Source organism: Dunckerocampus dactyliophorus, chromosome 12, assembly GCF_027744805.1.
Source record: "Dunckerocampus dactyliophorus isolate RoL2022-P2 chromosome 12, RoL_Ddac_1.1, whole genome shotgun sequence".
In the NCBI taxonomy this organism is placed as follows: domain Eukaryota; kingdom Metazoa; phylum Chordata; class Actinopteri; order Syngnathiformes; family Syngnathidae; genus Dunckerocampus; species Dunckerocampus dactyliophorus.
The window spans coordinates 10,292,655-10,308,649 of NC_072830.1; the positions used below are offsets into that span (position 1 = coordinate 10,292,655).

General features: G+C 40.8%; 1 protein-coding gene across 5 annotated transcripts in view; it reads left to right on the top strand.

Moving 5' to 3' along the window:
• LOC129191583 (rho GTPase-activating protein 42) overlaps positions 1-15,995 on the top strand; it is a 103,984-nt gene that overhangs the window by 84,964 nt on the left and 3,025 nt on the right. For 2 of the 5 annotated variants that reach the window (XM_054795047.1, XM_054795052.1), the window contains exons 8-25: positions 1,357-1,461; positions 1,769-1,898; positions 1,962-2,062; positions 2,596-2,705; positions 3,078-3,134; positions 3,700-3,778; positions 4,000-4,039; positions 6,378-6,440; positions 6,530-6,604; positions 7,053-7,137; positions 7,259-7,317; positions 7,404-7,509; positions 9,719-9,878; positions 10,600-10,750; positions 11,073-11,408; positions 11,471-11,600; positions 13,070-13,132; positions 15,609-15,688. In XM_054795047.1, the coding sequence (XP_054651022.1) occupies positions 1,357-1,461; positions 1,769-1,898; positions 1,962-2,062; positions 2,596-2,705; positions 3,078-3,134; positions 3,700-3,778; positions 4,000-4,039; positions 6,378-6,440; positions 6,530-6,604; positions 7,053-7,137; positions 7,259-7,317; positions 7,404-7,509; positions 9,719-9,878; positions 10,600-10,750; positions 11,073-11,408; positions 11,471-11,600; positions 13,070-13,132; positions 15,609-15,688 (1,930 nt within the window). Of the gene's footprint in view, positions 1-1,356; positions 1,462-1,768; positions 1,899-1,961; positions 2,063-2,595; positions 2,706-3,077; positions 3,135-3,699; positions 3,779-3,999; positions 4,040-6,377; positions 6,441-6,529; positions 6,605-7,052; positions 7,138-7,258; positions 7,318-7,403; positions 7,510-9,718; positions 9,879-10,599; positions 10,751-11,072; positions 11,409-11,470; positions 11,601-13,069; positions 13,133-13,611; positions 13,720-15,608; positions 15,689-15,995 lie in introns of those variants that run through there. The other 3 variants (XM_054795048.1, XM_054795051.1, XM_054795049.1) reach the window with 3 other exon arrangements.

The following is a 15,995-nucleotide window of genomic DNA, read 5'->3' on the forward strand; positions in this document are numbered from 1 at the left end:
CAATTTACACTAAAATCAAATGTAAAACATTGTTGGGTTTGGATAAATATACCACCAAGATTGCAAAGCCTGTTATGTTGAATGAAAACAAAAAAAAGAGGAGACGTATTGGAATTTGTGCAGCGATGGCGTTGACGCGTACCTGCATCTGCTGGGGGATCCAATGATGACTCAAATGTGGCCACAAAGGTGCCAATGCAATATAGAGCAGAGCCTGTTACATTGCACGTCAAGCAGCAAATGGCAAAAATCTGTGTAATTGATACGCCCATAAAAATGTCTATTTTCGACGCTGACCCTATCCGATTTCGGATCAATTTGCAATAAAATGTACTCATGTAAGATTAGATTGAGCTCAAGACCCCATCCCTTCTCACTTCAATTGTCATTGTTCAGTGGCGAAACAATCCAGTTTTTAATCCCTAAATATTCCTCACACATGGAAAGTATCAAATGTATCGCTACTCACCACTAATCAATGGTAATGGAAGATGATCCATCAACACATAGAATGGGAGTCACGGTGTCATACGCACACACACACACACACACACACACACTATGCTGCATGCATGGACCACGGATCATTGTGAAATCTCAATACTTGAACACATGAAAAACATTACCAGTGAAGCATAAAGACAAACGTACAAATTTGCGGGCTTTTTTAATAGTGTTGTACATTTTACCTTTTTATTGTTATCATGTATCACATAACTTTCTTTTGTTGGGGAATGCTCGGCTGTGCTCCTTTTCTTGAAACTGCATTGTAAACGTCAGCTTTAACGGCGTCTCCTTCGATCCACCGTGGTGTCACATATGTTGTCAGCCACCTGCTAGTTTTTTCTTGACAAAAGTTGGATTTGTTTGAGGTGTGCCACAGCAATTAATTGATTATTAGTATTAATAGTTAGTAGTATTTTTGACATGGAAGGATAAAGGTATTAGGAAGAAAAGTGCAAATGACAACCAGAGTAGTAAATATGCTAGCTACATGTTGACAGTGTCAATCCAAATGAAAGCTAGAAGATAAGTAACATGTCACAGGAGAAAATAATATCAAGTTCTCTCCATATTAAAGTCTGGTCTACGTGAGTTAAATGTTTTTCTAAAGCCCCCCACCCACCCCCACCCCGACAGTCTCTTGCTCCCATTTGTTTACTGTAATCACCTCGCAAGTGGGCCAGATATGTAAATCTCCAGGCTGTGGGTCAGCTTTGCTCAGCCGTCATGAATCTCTGCACAGATGATGGGACGATTCATCCTTAACCGTTTCATACAAGAGCCATACACATTTGTGTGCGTGTGCGTGAGTGCGTGCGTGTGTATTAACACCTGAGCATTGCTCCTCCACAGCTCCTGGCCTTCCTGCAGGGCTTGTTTACGTTCTACCACGAGGGATACGAGCTGGCTCATGAATTTGAGCCGTACAAGCAGCAACTGCAGTTCAACCTCCAGAACGTAAGTAGCAGCACACTCAAGGGGGCGAGGCGTTGAGGCGCTGAGGTTTCAGGAGTTGTCAGTAACATCTGACATTTTGGTGTGGCTTAAAATGCAGCGTGTCCTGAGAAGAGTAAAATTAAAGATGCTGTTGCGGAGAATGTACCTGACATTTGACACGGCCCAGCCTTGCTCTGCATTGCTCTCCGTGCCCTCACATGCTGAGAGCTCCAGTAGGATGGCAGGTTGCCTCAGCATCTCCTGGTGCATTGTGGGATGAGGATGGTGTTGGTTGCTTTACTTGTGAGTTACCATATTCTCCTCTCAGACACGCAACAACTTTGTGAGCACCAAGCAGGAGGTGGAGAAGCTGATGAGGAGGATCAGGTCTGCAGAGCAGGACTACAAAGCTCCTGGCCAGTGGGGCATGGAGGGCTTCCTGTACGTGCAGGAGAAACGTGAGTCATGTAACAGTGAGGTCATATAGGGATGAACAGCATTGATGGAACGCTATCTTCTAGGTCCTCTGGGATGCACGTGGAGCAGACACTACTGCACGTACCAGAAGAGCAGCAAGACATTCACCATGAGCAACACTGACAACAAGGGAGCCACCAAACAAGTACTTCACTTTTCCTTTGCTTTTCCGTTGGTTGGCTCCGACTTACTGTATGTTTACTTTGGCCTTAGTTTACTTTACTTTCTTCTTACTTAGGTTTCTTTTTAATTTAGTTTAGTTTGGTCGTAGTTTAGTTGTTTTATTTCTTAGACTACTTTAGTCTGTTCTTATTTCAGTTTATTTTTGTTTATTTTGTTCTTAGTTTAGTTCTTATTTTTACTTTAGTTTATTATTTTAGTTGTTCTCCGTTGAACTTATTCTGTTCTGCGTTTAGATTATTTTGTTCTTAGTTTAGTTTGTTCTTATTTTAATTTATTTTGTTCTGAGTATAGTTTGTTCTTAGTTTAATTTGCTCTTAATTTAGTTTAGTGTGTTCTTAGTTCTTAGTTGACTTTAATTTTGTTAGTTGTGTGAGTTGAACTAAGTGTTTATTTAGTTGTGAGTAATGCTTTGTCTGTCCTGGGTGAATGGTAAGCATTTATTTTGGAGAATCGATGATTTTGTGGTGATGTTTGTTGTTGTTGTTTTATTTGTAGAACAGTTTGGTGTTGAACCAGGCTGAAATGTTCAAGCTGAAGTCGTGCATTAGGAGGAAAACGGACTCTATTGACAAGCGTTTCTGCTTTGACATCGAGGTGGTGGAAAGGTCTGTGATGGTCTTCTTGCTAACGCAAATGTCTTGTCATCATATGACTTCCGTCATACATTTTTCCATGCAAGCTGAAATAAAAATGCGTTCCATGGTGGTTGATCAGCATATCGAGATGTTTTGTATGTTAACCAGCAGGAGATCAGTCCAGGTGTTTGTATTCCATGAGCATCCTGGAAAGGATCATTGTGTGATCCATGTGATCATCTCAGTCTGGCATGAACCTCCCTCAACATACACACACACACACACACACACACACACACACACACACACACACACACACCCTCTCTTCTTTGTTGCAAAAACCTCAGTGTTTTCAAGCCACTAGCCTTCTTTTCTTCTTCTTTTGTCTTTTTGTACACGTAGAAATGGCATCTGTCGTGGAACTCTTTTCAGGCCGCTTCAGTTTTTCCGTAAAGTCCGGTACGTGATCATCAGCGAGAGGCCTGCATGTGCACGTGTGCCGCTGATTCTTCTCCTAGACCTGAGGGTCAATCATGCAATGGCTTTATTTCTAATTGATTGATTGATATCCACCTGAAAATCACCTCGCGTTGCCTGGTGACCTGATTAAGATGATTTTCGATCATTTTAAATGTACTCACTGGACACTTAATTAGGTACACCTGCACAACGGAAGGAGAATTCAGCATCTACTGTTGATTTACACTGTCAGGTATTGATTGAATGATTGTGGCTGTGGGATTCCGTGTGTTTGGCTAACTTGAAAGTCATGACTAGAATGAGGTGATAACAGCTGATGCATGTTTGCTGGTGACTCACGCTGATAATAAGCACATGCAGCCTTTCCATCAGCCGTGGAATGTGAAGCACAGAGCCAGGACACGCTTTGGACATCAAGTTATTTTGGTCACACTCATTCTTTTATTGCTGTCCCAGGCCAGTGTAAACACATCTTGTTGTCTGTCCCTCCAATGAGATCAAGCTGAAAGCAGCTTCTTTTTTTTTTTTTTTTTTACTCTTCCAGGCATGGCGTCATTACGCTGCAGGCGCTGTCCGAGTCCAATCGGAGGCTGTGGCTGGAGGCCATGGATGGCAAGGAACCGGTAGGGAACTCTCCCGGGATCCTGCACACTCTCCTTTTGGACCACTTTGCTATTTTTTTGACCAGAACACACAACTGTAGTGCTGAAGCCATGATGGCTCACTGTCTCCTCCTTGTGGTTGTTGCTGGAAACTACAAGCTTGCGTGATAGACTCATTGGAAGTAAAAGTAAAAGAAAAAAAACATACACCCCTAATTCATGTTGTTTTTATCGCTGTCTAGATTTACAACCTGCCTACCATACTCAGCAAGAAGGAAGAGAGTAAGTGTTGTCTGACCTTTTAATGACACTAAAATGCATATCAGCACACTTTTATATACAACAGTGATTCTCAACTGGTGGGGTGTTGAATATATTGTAACGTACTGATGTCCGTGAATCCACCTCGCGCTCTTCTTGCTTGCTGCTACGAGGTGTGTTTCTGGGCGACTAGGCTTGAGCGGGGAGGGGGCTGCAGATATCTGCTAGAGAAGAGTGCCTCTCACTGCTGCAGCTCACGTTGGATTGTATGGGGGAATTCCGCCCACAATGAAGACTCCCAGGTATGATAGTAAAGCAGACTGGGACGTTCCTGATTGGAACTTTTGGCCCAGGCTGGGGGACAACCCTCTTGTTATTATGAAACTTGTACTTCAGATATACCATAATAATGACAATAATAATAATAATAATTATAACATGTTCTGGAAACCTTTACGCACACTTTTTCTTCAGATCATTTTTGATTTTGGGTATAAAAATATTTTTAATTCATCATTAAATGATCATGTTCATTAAATGTATTTTGTGCTGGCACACATTGATATCTTTTAATGAAAACTATATTATTTGAGTTGAAAAAAATCCACTCTTCAGCTGTGATGGGCTCCAGCATACTCATAACCGTATTGAGGACAAGTGGTATAGAAGATGGATGGGAAACGTTGCCTATTTGGGTGGTGGCTTGTCATTAAGGGGTGATGGTGGGTCCCGCAGCCAAACCAGTTGATTTATTTCTTCATTCTAAGTAAAAGGGCCATAAACCGGGACGAGGGGGCCTTTTTACTCTCTCACACCTGTAATGTGGGCCTGAAGAAGTTTGACAGCAGATGGCACTGTCTTCCTGCCACTGAAGGCAGGAAGACAGTGCCAGTGATTTATACAGACATCTGTATAAATCAGCTGACACCACACGTCTCAGGAACATCATGTGACCACTCAGAAGAAGACAAGTGAGCAGTCGAAACTGTCAGCTATGAACAAGTAGCTGGCTGGCCTGTATAAGAGAACTGTTGTGACTGAATGAATGGTAGACCAAACAACCTAACTGGATTATTCAAACCAGTTGAGAAGCACTGATGTACAGTATTAGCTGCAGTCAGGAATACTGCATCCAGCTTTCAAAGATAGTAAAGTTTGATCATCTTTAACGATACGCTCCTGATCAACATGTTAAGCAGTTGAAAAATTGCACGAATGTACATTTTGCGCTGTTGGATCTTATGGAGGTCCTAAGTAGAGCTTCAAAATGCAAAACGAAGAAATGGGAGTGAGACAAAATATTTTTTGAGTAAGCAATTTATTGCAAACAAGTATTAAAGTGAAATAGGCTGTTCATTAGCTGATCAAAAGTTTAAGAGCATAGCCGTTAAAACGCAAAATGCTGGTAAAAATGTGGATTGAATGTGATTTATTGTCAGGTATTCACACTGTCTTGATCTCTTGATGGCAAAGGCAAAAAAGCTTTCTCTCTTTGAACGCGGTGGGATTTTTGAGCTGCATAAGCATGGCCTCTCGCCCCATTGGCTGCCCGTCAAGACACGGGAGCATTACTGGTGTTATTACAGGTGCCGAATGCAGTCTAACAACCATCAGACGCCACACAATTGGGCGTTTGGAATTTGCAGGAGAGCACCAAACATGGGACATTGAAAGGTGGAAGAAAGTTTTAATTCTCTTTTGACGGTCCTGATGGCTTCCAACGTTACTGGCATGACAAGGAGATCCCATCTGAGATGTGGAGATGTTGCAGGAGGCCTGCCTCATCACTGAATGTCTGTTGGTAATGACTGGCTTTTTCAACAGGACAACGCTGCACTACACAAAGGACTTCTTCCAGAGGAATAAGCTCACGCTTTTGGACCATCCTGCGTGTTCCCCTCATCTAAATCCAATGGAGAGCATTCGGGGATGGATGGCAAGGGAGGTTTACAAAAATGGACATCAATTCCAGACTGGATGCTCTCCGTGAAGCCATCTTCACCACCTGGAGCCCACTCGCCTCCTGGAAACACTGGCATCAAGCACGCCCGAACCCATTTTTCAGCCCATTAACAAGAATGCACAGCTACTCCTTTTTTCAACATTTTATTTCTATTTTAGGGGATTTTGTTTTCTGTTGCTCAGCTAATGAACAGCTTATTTCACTTTAATGCTTGTTTGCAATCAGTTGTTTTTTTTGTCTCACTCCCATTTCTTCTTTTTGCTTCAGCTCTACTTAGTAGAAGGTCCTTAGAGTGTGAACATTGCTGCATCCACCACACACTGTCTCAGCTTGTTTTAGTCAGAAAAGTCATCAGTCATGCAAACATGTCAGCGCCGCTCTGCTGTCGTCCTGCAGCGTTCCTTAACGAGGCGGGCTTTAATTTTGTAAGGAAGTGCATCGACTTGGTGGAGACCAGAGGTGAGGCGTGCGTTAATATCTCTGCATCCATGGTAAATAACGGAGCCCCGCAGTCATTTGTTCCTCCTTGCTCTTTTACGCCCGTGCAGGAATAAACACCACGGGCCTGTACAGGATCGGTGGGGTCAACTCCAAAGTGCAGAAGCTGATGGCCACAGTCTTTTGTAAGTGAGATGTTTGTGACATCAGCAGTTCAACTTCAGAAGCTCCTCTTGGCCATGTCTGCTTGTGTCGATGACAGTATTCCATTAGCATTAAATTCATCATTATATGAATTGGATGTACGTATGAAATATGTCATATTGTGCCTAATAATAGTCCTGTGACGGAACTGTAGACTGTAAGGCCATCACACAGCCTTAGGAAAGAGGTCCCCCTAGTGGTGATTTTGTGTAAGTTGAGGCTAATTTTCATTAGGAAGATCATCGACTTTACAATTTTGGCTAGAAAAGTATGGAAAGTCTGAAAGTGAATACTAAATAGCATACGGTTTATGTAGATTAGCATAACATAGATCCTAGTCACATGGTCATATCCCGTTTTTTTTATTTCCTTCTATGTGTTTATCTTTGAGGGTGTGAATGATGTGGTTGAATGATGTGTCTCCAAAAGCATCCAAGGCACCCGTGGACATGGACCTGGATCCAGAGACGTGGGACAACAAGACCATCACCAGCGGCCTGAAGAATTATCTCAGGTAGGAAGCATCATTTAGCATCATCATGCTTCTCAGAGAAGAACATCAGCTGCTGATTCCCTCAGGATGTTTGCAAATCAACGATTGGTAAGTTATGTTTGTTCTTTTCTTCATGTCTAAGGTGTCTGTCTGAGCCGCTGATGACCTTCAAGCTGCACAAGGATTTCATCATGGCTGTCAGTAAGTTCATAAAGATAAAAATAAACATGAGGACTGGACACGGCATCCTTGCATCGTCAATCAACAAGCAACCCTTTGGTCCTCAGAATCAGATGACCAGAACTACAGAGTGTGTGCCGTCCATGCGCTGGTCCACAAGCTGCCTGAGAGGAACAAGGAGATGCTGGAGCTGCTCCTCAAACATCTGCTCATGTATGCGTGTATAGATGTGTGTGTATAGACGCATGCTTGCGTAGATGCGTGTACACCAGGGGGTCCAAACCTCTTTTCCAGTGCCACATAGTGAAAAATGAAAGGATGCAACTTTGTCATCTAGGTGAAAAAAACCTATTATTGTCAACTTCTCTCTGTGCTCTTTTTTCCCAGTTTTGCTGTTTTTTAATTTTCTACATATTTCAAAACATTTTCTTCTCGTAATCTTTTACTTTATTCCCATAATATTATATGTTATGGGAGTATTACAACTTTTCCCCCAACCTAATATTCCAAAAATTCCAACTTAACGTTGCTTTGTTTGTCTCTCATAATATTTTTAAAAACTTTTTTTTAAAAAAACATTTTTTTCTTTAGTATTTCAAGTCTTTGCTATAAAAGGACTACTAAAATTATTTCATTATTTAAGATTATTCTCGTAAAATTGCAACATTTTTTCTCATTACAATACAATTTTTTTTTTTTTTACAATGTTTTGGCGTTATTCTTGTAAAATTACAGCTGTTTTTTTCCACATTTTTGCAGGGTTTTTTTTCTTCATAAGTCAGGCCACATTCGGCCCGCCAATCATTTGAATCCGGCCCGCCAGTTTCCAAATTATTTAATTTAAACTTTTAAACGGGCAAAATGACTTGCACGTAGTCAGAGTAAGTCAATCTGAGACATCTTTTTGATGGTTAAAGTACGTAGCTTTTCACATGCAGCGATCCATACAACTACTGTACCTCACCCGGGGTGCCAAACAACAAATATGTGACACACAACTTAGCCGACCCACTGCACTGTCTGGGAAGTCAAAAAGGAGGCACGTTCACATACTCTTTAATAGTCATAGTTCATACTGTATCACACACCCTCAGTAGCGGAGCCAGAAAGTTTTCATTGGGGTGGCCAAGGCGAGACCATTACTCACAAAGGGGTGGCAATAAGTTGATACCTGAAATGTGTAGATGGCCAGTGTTATTTGATGTGGTCTGATGTTTAAAGTGCTCCTGAAAAAATGGACACAAGCACATACGCAGATTGTATGACACTTTTACAGAAAAGACAAATAATTCCAGGTGGACAGTTAGAATTAGAAACTGAAACTAGTGTGCGTGTATCAAATATCTACTCTGGCCAATTTTCTTAACTCAATGCGGCACGCGAGTAAAAAGGTTTGCCACCCCTGTAAAGTTATCTTCGTAAAAAAAAAAATTCGTAATATTATTACTTTATTACCATAATATAACTTTTTCCCCAGCCTAATTTTCCAAAAATGACAGCTTTATTTTTTTCTTATATTACAACTTTTAAACATTTTTCTTGTTACAGTATGACTTTTTTTCTCTTCATATAACGTTATTGTAAAAAAAAAATACTGTTTTTTTTTCCATTTCTGCTTTTTTTTGTTTTTGTTTCATTTTTCTTCTCATAAAAATATAACTTTATTCCCATAATATTTACATTTACATTTCTCATAAAATTATAACTCTTTCCCCAACTGCATTTTCTAAAAGTTACAGCTTTATTTTTGGGTTGTTTCACATAGTATTACAACAAAAAAATACATCTTTTTTCTTTAAAATCTATGCTACTAAAATTCCATTATTTTTCCTCATAATAGTACTAGTTTAATCTTGGAAAATTGCAACTTTGTTTTTTTTTGTTTTTTTTTACAATCTGACGTTTTTGTCTTAATATTTTGACTTTACTATTGTAAGATGACTGCTATTTTTTTTAAACAAAATTAAATTAAAGAAAACTAATTCAACTTTTTGTAACTTCTCTTCTCATAATAATGACTTTATTACCATAATATTTACATTTTGATCTCATATTATATTTTTTTTCCAACTTTATTTTCTTTAGTTTCTTTCTCGGAATATTAGAACTTTAAAAACTCAAATGACATTATTTTTCCTCATAATATTATGATGACAGACGGTTTCTCATTAGATTACTGTACAACATTACTGTCTTTATATTTTGACTTTATTCTTGTAAAATTACTGCTGATTTTTCCAATTTTTCTGCTGTTGTTTTTTTGGGGAGTTTTCTTGTTAAATGATATTTTTAGAATGTTCCATGAGCCAATAAAAAAAATGTGCCGCACATGGCCCCCGGGCCGCACTTTGTACACCCCTGGTGTAGCTCAAAGCTTTCTGTTGGCGTTGACGTGTTGCGTTGTCTTTCTTTCCGCCTGCAGAGTTTCCGCCCAGAACCAGTCCAACATGATGACGGTGTCCAACTTGGGTGTCATCTTTGGGCCCACCCTGATGCGATCCCAAGAGGAGACCGTGGCCGCCATGATGAATATCAAGTTCCAGAATATTGTGGTGGAAATTCTGATTGAGAACTTCAACAAAGTGAGTCATAAATGTCTATCGAAAATGTTAAAAAATCGAACATATCTGCTGTATTTCAAGTAGAGTGAAAGTAGTGGTTTGGACCGAACTTTAAAATATGCAGGCGCATCTTCGTAAATGAGAATATAGTGCAAAATGAATTTGTGTGGACAATATTGAACTTTTTGACCATTTTTATGAGATGAATTTGGGGGTTTTATGCACTGTATAAAATAATCTTCAAAATCATAAAAAAAAAAATCATTTAAAAAAGGAAGACATTCTTGAAATACTTCACTCAATAAATGTCCAAATAATTTCAAATTATTTTTGGAATTATTATTGTAATAAATTAATTATTATTTCAAATTAAATAATTGTTTAAATTAGTCTTAGAAAATTAGTTCAAAATATTTTAGGAATTATTGTTGTAAATTATTTATTATTATTTCATATTGAATTATTGTTTAAATAAGTCTTATGAAATAATTTCTAAATAAAAAGTTTCACTCTTTGAATGAACTTTAAATGAGCTGTAAAAAATACTGAAATTGATTGCGATGCTGGGCTCCAGCATACCCCCGCTACCCTCGCGAGAATAAGCGGTGTAGAAGATTGATGGATGAATTGATTGATTGTGATTGACTGTGATGCATCTGTGTTGCCCTGCTGTGTCTTTCTTGGCTTCATTGATTGCGGGCTTTTAACTAATTTATCTAATCTTTGACTAACGGCTCTCAAGATCTTTCATCAGCCTCCGGACCCCAACGTTCCCCTGCTGCAACCTCAGAGCCGCCCCGGTTCCCGCAGAAGCAGAGCCATTTGTCTGTCCAGCAGCCCCCGGAAGCCTCGCAGCATCTACACCCCCACGCTGTGTCTGGCCGATGCAGAAAGTGAGCACCAAAGTCAAAGAAGTCTGTGTCATCTCCACAAGTTATGCTTTTGAATGTTTTAGTGTGTGGAGATTCTGGAAAGCTCTCCAGTTTCTCAGTATTGGCAGTGGAGTCCCTCAGGGATCCGTTCTTGGACCACTCTGTTCAATATGCATGTGCTCCATTTGAGTCATATTTTAATCAATAAGTTAAATAATTTTGTGTCATTTTGCTAAGTAATAATAGTGATGCATCATGGAGTAATGATGAGATCACACAAGAATTGACTTGAGCAGGTTTTAATGAAGGCTGGTGTGCCCCCAAACCCCCCCCCCCCGCATAGGCGAGCCCTGCAGCAGCAGTCCTGACAGCACTCCCGCAGGCAGCATGGAGTCTCTGTCCTCGCACTCCTCAGAGCACAATGCCTCCTCCAAGGCAGCGTCCTCCTCCTCCTCCCCTCAGGTCAAGGTCGTGCCGCTCCCTGACGCTGCGACCTTGCATTCCACTGGCCCCCGCAAAACCGAGTCCAGCTCCAAGGAGGAGGCGGAGTCTGAGGACACCCTCAGCGTGTTGTCTCTCGACGCCGCACCCAGAAAGGCCCCTCACTGCAAGACGGAACCCAGACCACCTGACCTCCTCCCTGCTGCCCCCTCCCTCAAATCTCTGCTTGTGTTTGAAGGTAAACACACAAAAACCAATCCAATCTTCATTATTGTACTGATCTGCTTTGTCTACCTCCAGGTCACAGGAGCTGCTCAGCATCCTCACCAAACCTCTCACTCGTCAATCACCTGCTGCTCCCGCCCAAGCTGGAGAGCCTACGAAGGGGCAGAGCCTCGGCTGGGAACGGATACCAAAGACCCAGCTCAGTGTAAATACCTGAAATAAACTCACTAAAGTATTCTTTTCACACTGCTGCACATGCACCATCGCATTTAGGGTGATGTTCACACTGCAGGTTATTATTATTATTATTATTATTATTATTTTTTAATTTGTTATACAGTCGTACCGCCTTTAGGGCGGTTTATTGGTTCCAGACCCGACCACGATAACCGAATTTCAGTGTGTTTGTAAAAGTGGCATTCAATATTAATAAACTGAATACTTTCATGGTTATGCCAACCTAGAAAACCTATTTACAATCTTCTAAACATTATTAGAGCCCTCTAGACATGAAATGATAGTCAGCTTTACACTCCTATTAGCCAACATAGTAGATATAAGAGAAAATAAGACATATTAGACATAGAAAACCTTTTAACAGCCTTCTAAATATGCTTATTAACATTATTAAAGCCCTCAAAACATGAAATAGCACCCCTGTAGTCACCTTTCTACTCCTATTACCCAATATAGTAGACATAATCAGCGATAATTAGACATAAATAAGGTAAAGTAGACTCACGTTAGCGTTTTTTTGTTTTGTTTTTTTTTTTACATCATACTTCCAGCGTACTTCCTTGTGGCTTTAAATGGCTTAACGCTCATATTAGCCAACATAGTAGACAGAATAAGAGTAAATAAGCCATCTAAGACGTGAATAAAAGTCCTGCTCAAGCAGAGTCACGGTAAATGTGTTCCGAAGGGAACCTGAGTGAGGGTTCTAGTGCCTGTCTCGCCGAACACCGACACCTAGTGGCCACTATGGAATACTACATTCACAATTAGAATGCTTTGTCTGCCTTGTACTTCTTCAGAGCCAAAAGTCTTCCCTTCTTCCTTCTTGATGTCCTACGTAGATCGCAGGCCTCTGAATCGTAATCGCATCGAATCACGAGGTGGCCACCCCTAGTGTCAGCTTACCTAGTTTACTACGGAGGAGTCACGTGTATTTATCATACATCCGCACAGATGCAATTATTTGAAAATCCAAACCATGAGGTGGTCCACTCTCCCCTCCTCCCTTCTCCTTGGCCCGCTTTTAAGAGGATTTATTTATCTGCTGTGCAGTGGGAAAGCTGCTCTTAATTCTGCAGCTCTGGAGGTTGATGTGACCCACAACACTCCTCCTCCTCCTTCTTCCTCCTCCTCATCATCCTCGGGACAAATATCTAGCTTGGCGCGCGTGTGAATGACTCACATGGCCTCTTGAGTAATCACCCCCACTGTCTCCTCGCCTTCTCCTGACTCGCTCGGAGGTCGCAGCGGCTGCGGGGTCGAGTGCAAAGAGGATGAAGGAAAGTTCCCGTATTGTGTCGTTGGCCTTTCACTTCATTCCAAGCAGGGGGGAGTGAGTGGGTATTTTAGCGGGTCGTTAAGAGACGTCACAAGCAGAACCTTTCTAGAATGCAGCAGGAGGAAGATTCAAGCATTGTTTCCCCTCCTTTTCCCTGCCAGGGTGGCTGCCAGAGCCGTGCTTTTTGACGACACCGCGGCCCAGCAGTCCGCTCCAGTAGGAAGGTACCCACTCACATAATAAACTCTGTTAAATAACTTAACTATTTGGCAAATCCAAGCTACTCACATGCTATCATATGCCAACAAAACTACAATATGGATTTATTTATCTATTAATTTGTACATCCATACGTATCCATGAAGGACTTGAAGTTCCAATCCCATATTTACAATATACAGTGGTGTGAAAATGGGATTGCCACCTTCCTGATTTCTTTTTTTTTTTTGCATGTTTGTCACATTTAAATGTTTCAGATCATCAAACAAATTTAAATATTAGTCAATGACAACACAACTGAACACAAAAATTAAACTTTTAATGAAACTTTTTATTATTAAGGCAGAAAAAAAATACAAACCTTCAGTACACGGCCCTGTGTGAAAAAGTGATTGCCCCCGAAACCCTAAAACTGGTTGGGCCACCCTTAGCAGCAACAACTGCAATCAAGTGTTTGTGATAACTTGCAATGAGTCTCTTACAGCGCTGTGGAGGAATTTTGGCCCACTCGTCTTTGCAGAATTGGTGTCATTCAGCCACATTGGAGGGTTTTCCAGCATGTAGCGCCTTTTTAAGGTCATGACACAGCATCTCAATAGGATTCAGGTCAGGACTTTGACTAGGCCACTCCAAAGTCTTCATTTTGTTTTTCTTCAGTCATTCAGAGGTGGACTTGCTGGTGTGTTTTGGATAATGATCCTGCTGCAGAACCCAAGTTGGTTTCAACTTGAGGTCACCAACAGATGGCCGGACATTCGCCTTCTGGAATTTTGGGTAGACAGCAGAATTCATGGTTCCATTTATCACAGCAAGTCTTCCAGGTCCTGAAGCAGCAAAACTGCACCAGACCATCACACTGCCACCACCATAATTTCCTCTTGGTATGATGTTCTTTTTCTGAAATGCGGCGTTACTTTTACGCAAGACACACACAACTTCCAAAAGGTTCAACTTTTGTCTCGTCAGACCACAGAGTTTTTCCCAAAGGTCTTGGGGATCATCAAGATGCTTTGTGGCAAAATTGACACAAGCCTTAATGTTCTTTTTGTTCAGCAGTGGTCTTCGTTTTGCAACTCTGCCATGCAGGCCATTTTTGCTTTATGTGTTATGGTGGAGGCATGAACACTGACCTTAACTGAGGCAAGTGAGGCCTGCAGTTCATTGGATGTTGTTGTGGGGTCTCTAATTTTCACTCCTGGGAATGTTCAGCATTGTTCATGTTTTCGCCATTTGTGGATAATGGCTCGCACTGGTTGGTTGTTTCGCTGGAATCCCTCTGCTTTAGAAAGTGCTTTATAACTAGAGAAATTGAACTCAGGTGTGATAAACCACAGTTATGTTTTAACGGGGGTGCAATCACTTTTTCACACAGGGCCGTGTAGGTTTAGATTTTTTTTCACCCTTAATAATAAAAATTTTCATTTGAAAACTGCATTTTGTGTTCATTTGTGTTAAATATCAGTCAATATCATTGACTGATATTTAAATTAGTTTGATGTTCTGAAACATTTAAGTTTCTTGACAACAAACAATGGTGTCCACACTCTTTCCATCAAGGGCCACATAGTGAAAATCAAAGAATGGACCGGTCACTTTGATATTTGACATTTTTAAAACCATGTACATATGCTAAGAAGTTATAAATATATATTTTTTTTTAAACAGCCTACATCTCATCTTTGTCATGTCGGTGAAAAAGCCTATTATTAATCTCCACTTTTACTACTTAATTACACTTTTTCTTGTTCACATATTATGTTATACATTTTTGCAACCAAATTTTCAGTTCCAAGTTCCAAGTTTACATATTTATTTTTTACACGGTCATCTACAGTCATTAAATATGACAACTTTAGAAAAGTTATTTAATATTTCATCTTTAATTTGCATTAATTTTACTTGTGATTTATTTTTTATTCAGTGTTTTTATTTGAATAATTACCTCATTATATGACAACTTTATTCTCATAAAATAACGTTTTTCTCATGATGTTATGACTTTATTCTCATAAAATTACAACTTTTTTGTCATAATATGAGAAAAAAATATAAATCAGCCAAAATTACTGCTGTTGTTGTTCCCCATTTTTACTGTTTTACTATTCTTTACACTTTGGACACCCCTGACCCTAACAGGATGTCATCCCCCGCCTTCCACAGTGTGATTGAAAATAACACACCAAGTAACACGTGAAACACACCATGTAGCTGCACCACAGACTTTGTTGGTAGGGAAATAAAGACTAACACACTAATTCACATGCAAAACAATATACTCATTTGTACCCTTGTGGGTGCAAGGCATGCTGGGTAACTTGCTGTTGGGAAAGTGTGTGTGGGCTACCCAGCATGCCTTGTGGGTTATAAATGAGTGTTAAACAGTACTGTGTTGCATGTATATTCGTGGAAGTGTATTGTCTGCATTGTCTGTGTGTTACACTGATATGACAAGTGAACTATTGTACGCTTGTGCCGTGACAGGGACGCCAAGGCCGTGTACTCGTGTGAGGCGGAGCACAGCCACGAGCTCAGCTTCCCCCAGGGGGCGCACTTCAGCAATGGTGAGTACAGCCAAAACTGCGCACGAGTGGTACCAAATGGTACGCGCACGCACAGACGCACACGCACACGCACACACGTTTCTTATCTTCAGCAGCTCCATCCCAGCTTACACTACCATGTTAAAATCCAAAACACCACTTTTTTATTTTTTATTGCCTTTTCCGTGACGAGCGTGCTTGGCCGGCGAGCAGCAGGGAGGGAGGCAGGTCACAGTAACCTCGTGATGGAAGGCACCCTGTTTTCTCTGGCAAAAAAAGCCGTCAACAAACACGCGTCGCCATTTAGCCGCTAACTGCACAAAGCTTT